Source organism: Rhipicephalus sanguineus, unplaced genomic scaffold (assembly GCF_013339695.2).
Source record: "Rhipicephalus sanguineus isolate Rsan-2018 unplaced genomic scaffold, BIME_Rsan_1.4 Seq5203, whole genome shotgun sequence".
Lineage (NCBI taxonomy): Eukaryota > Metazoa > Arthropoda > Arachnida > Ixodida > Ixodidae > Rhipicephalus > Rhipicephalus sanguineus.
In genome coordinates this window covers 5,528-7,969 of record NW_023615426.1, presented here as the reverse complement: position 1 = coordinate 7,969, position 2,442 = coordinate 5,528, and the positions used below count along the sequence as shown (strand labels likewise).

The following is a 2,442-nucleotide window of genomic DNA, read 5'->3' as shown; positions in this document are numbered from 1 at the left end:
TTCGCCTCCGCTCCGTTCAGGGTGGAGACAAGCGCGTCGTCTGCTACAGCGGTCGCCATTACTGAGCCCAATCGTCAAGGTGCGCACTGCCGGCGCGCGGATTCGCAGCCTTTTGCTCTCGAGTAAAAACACTTTGTGCCGGATTTGCCCTCGCAAACGCAAAATCGCTCACGGAAGTCGCTAGTTAAAAGTTTCCAGGCATGCATCAGAACAAGTAATCGAATACTTTGCGCCTAAAGGTGTCGCAGAACGCAGTGATACTCCCTGCCAGCGCGGCCGCTGGGCTGTGGCTGAGCGGCGCACAGCTGCTTTGGATCCCTGAGAGCTGCAGGCATCACTATTTACTTTTATACTTTGTGGGTATATATGTTCGTGCGGTATCTTTTTGAAGGCACGACAGTGTAGCTTTATTCAGGGAAGTTAAAGATGCGGAATACTGTCTATTAGAAAGCAATAATTGAAAGGTATCATTCCCGGGACTGCCGAAACGAAAAGCGGTGCAATAATGCGTCTTACATAAAGGCGCAGAATGTATGCTTTCATGTACGTCTGAAATTATTCCAGCTCGAATTCTCGAAATGAGACACGCAGTATTGAGACGCGCAATGCAAATTGCGCGTCTCAATACTGCGTGTGCCATACACACAGCATTTCCCAACATCCATCACCAGTGATCAATTTCGTGACGTGAGAGTCCTAAGGTCTACTCGCTGTTCAGCTAAATCTTAAAGCGATTGGAATCCGCGCGCAGGTTCCGAAGGCTGCTATTATATGTGACCGATTGCCGGATGTATGCGTCTTCGTGTCCTCTTATTGAATACCTATTTTAAAATATGGCTGCATTTCCCATTTCGAAAAAATACCAGCGATATTGCAGTAAGCATCAGAATGTCGTTTATTAATTGCAGCGGAAACGACTATACTTATGTAATGTGGGCTCGGCGGCTGTGTACCAACGCAGACCGCTAATCCTTTCACTCTTGTCATGCAGGTGTTTCAGTGCGCATTCCTGCGCATACTGCTTTTCGTTTCCCTGCCAGCTTCTTTGACCACACCGTTGCAGTATCAACATCGTTTCAGCGAAAGTGGCACGTTTACCTGTCACGCCCTCTTGGTCTTCGACACAAGCTTATCAACCACAATGTACTTGGAACCACTGGACTTCACCAAATGCAACAGATCTGGATCCCTTCCGGCGCCACCGGTCAGCTACATGGTCCTCGACAAAACCTGGTCGACGCTATCAGCATCGGCATCGATGCCCGTGTCGACTACAAAAGAGCGGCCTTTGCCGGCGGCGCTGTGTGGGCTCGGCGGCTGTGTACCAACGCAGAACGCTAATCCTTTCACTCTTGTCATGCAGGTTAGTAAAACTTACAGTCTTTTCGCTAAGAAGTCTAGTAATTACCTGCTGTTTCAGCTGCCGAGCCCACACTGCTGCGTTCTTGTTGCACTTGAGTGTTCTCGTGTGATTCGTGCCTTGTTGATGATGTCGGGCGATATTGAAAGCAATCCGGGTCCTACTTCTAATGCTGTACTAACTGAACTGCAGAAATTGTCTGCCGGTCAGACGGAATTAATCAGTCAGGTACAGGACCTTAATTCTCATTTGTTATCAACAGATAAATCTATAGCAGATCTCAGTAGACGCATGACTGATCTAGAAGGGCACTGTCAAAATATTATTTCCTTGCGTACTGATGTGGAAGCGCTTAGAAGAGACACCGCTCGCGCGAGTGACCTTTTGCGCAAGCTTGAAGCGCGCGTGGATGACGCCGAGAATCATTCTCGGCGCAATAACCTCATATTTTATGGCCTTCCTGAATCAACTGGATCGGAAGCATTTGCCCAAGTTGAACAACTCGTCATCAAGCACTGCCATGATCATCTGGGTATTTCCATCGATCCGAAAGAAATTGAGCGCGCGCATCGTCTGGGTCGCCGCAAGGATACTAACCACCATCGGCCCGTAATAGTTAAATTCGCATTCCATAAAACAAAAGGAGAGATTCTTTCTAATGGACGGAAATTTAAAGGAACCACTTTTAGTGTTGGTGAAGACTTTTCACGTCGTGTACAAAACGTCCGTCGGCAATTGATTGCCTTTGCTAAAACCAAGTCGCTGCCTTTTTCCATCACTTACAAAACACTGCTAATGGGTCACAAGCGCTACGTCTACGACGAGCAATCGCAGACTGTAAGGGAAGCATCGTAGCAATTTCCTCGGCGCAAATCTGCCGGGCACACCCCCACACCTCAATCTGGCCTGTCACTTTCGGTAGTCTTTGCTAACGCGCGCAGTTTTTAGGGGCGAAGCTCCTTAAGGCGGCACCCGTTCGTCCCTCGTCGTGCTCGTAGTAGTGAGTAACAAGTCTTACCCTTTGACCTCCAAGGTGGTGCCGGTGGGAGATTTCTCCTGTGCGTCGTTGAACAATAAAAAAT

At 48.5% G+C, this 2,442-nt stretch overlaps 1 protein-coding gene across 1 annotated transcript; it reads left to right on the top strand.

The window, feature by feature from the left end:
- Positions 1-1,087: 1,087 nt before the first annotated feature.
- Positions 1,088-2,215, top strand: LOC125756706 (uncharacterized). Its single transcript, XM_049411616.1, has one exon. It carries the CDS (start codon positions 1,142-1,144, stop codon positions 2,213-2,215), a length of 1,074 nt encoding a protein of 357 aa, XP_049267573.1. The 5' UTR covers positions 1,088-1,141.
- The last annotated feature ends 227 nt before the right edge of the window (positions 2,216-2,442 follow it).

Bases quoted from the DNA above. Each gene is read 5' to 3' on its own strand.
- LOC125756706 (XM_049411616.1), top strand. From the start codon at position 1,142: ATGTACTTGGAACCACTGGACTTCACCAAATGCAACAGATCTGGATCC.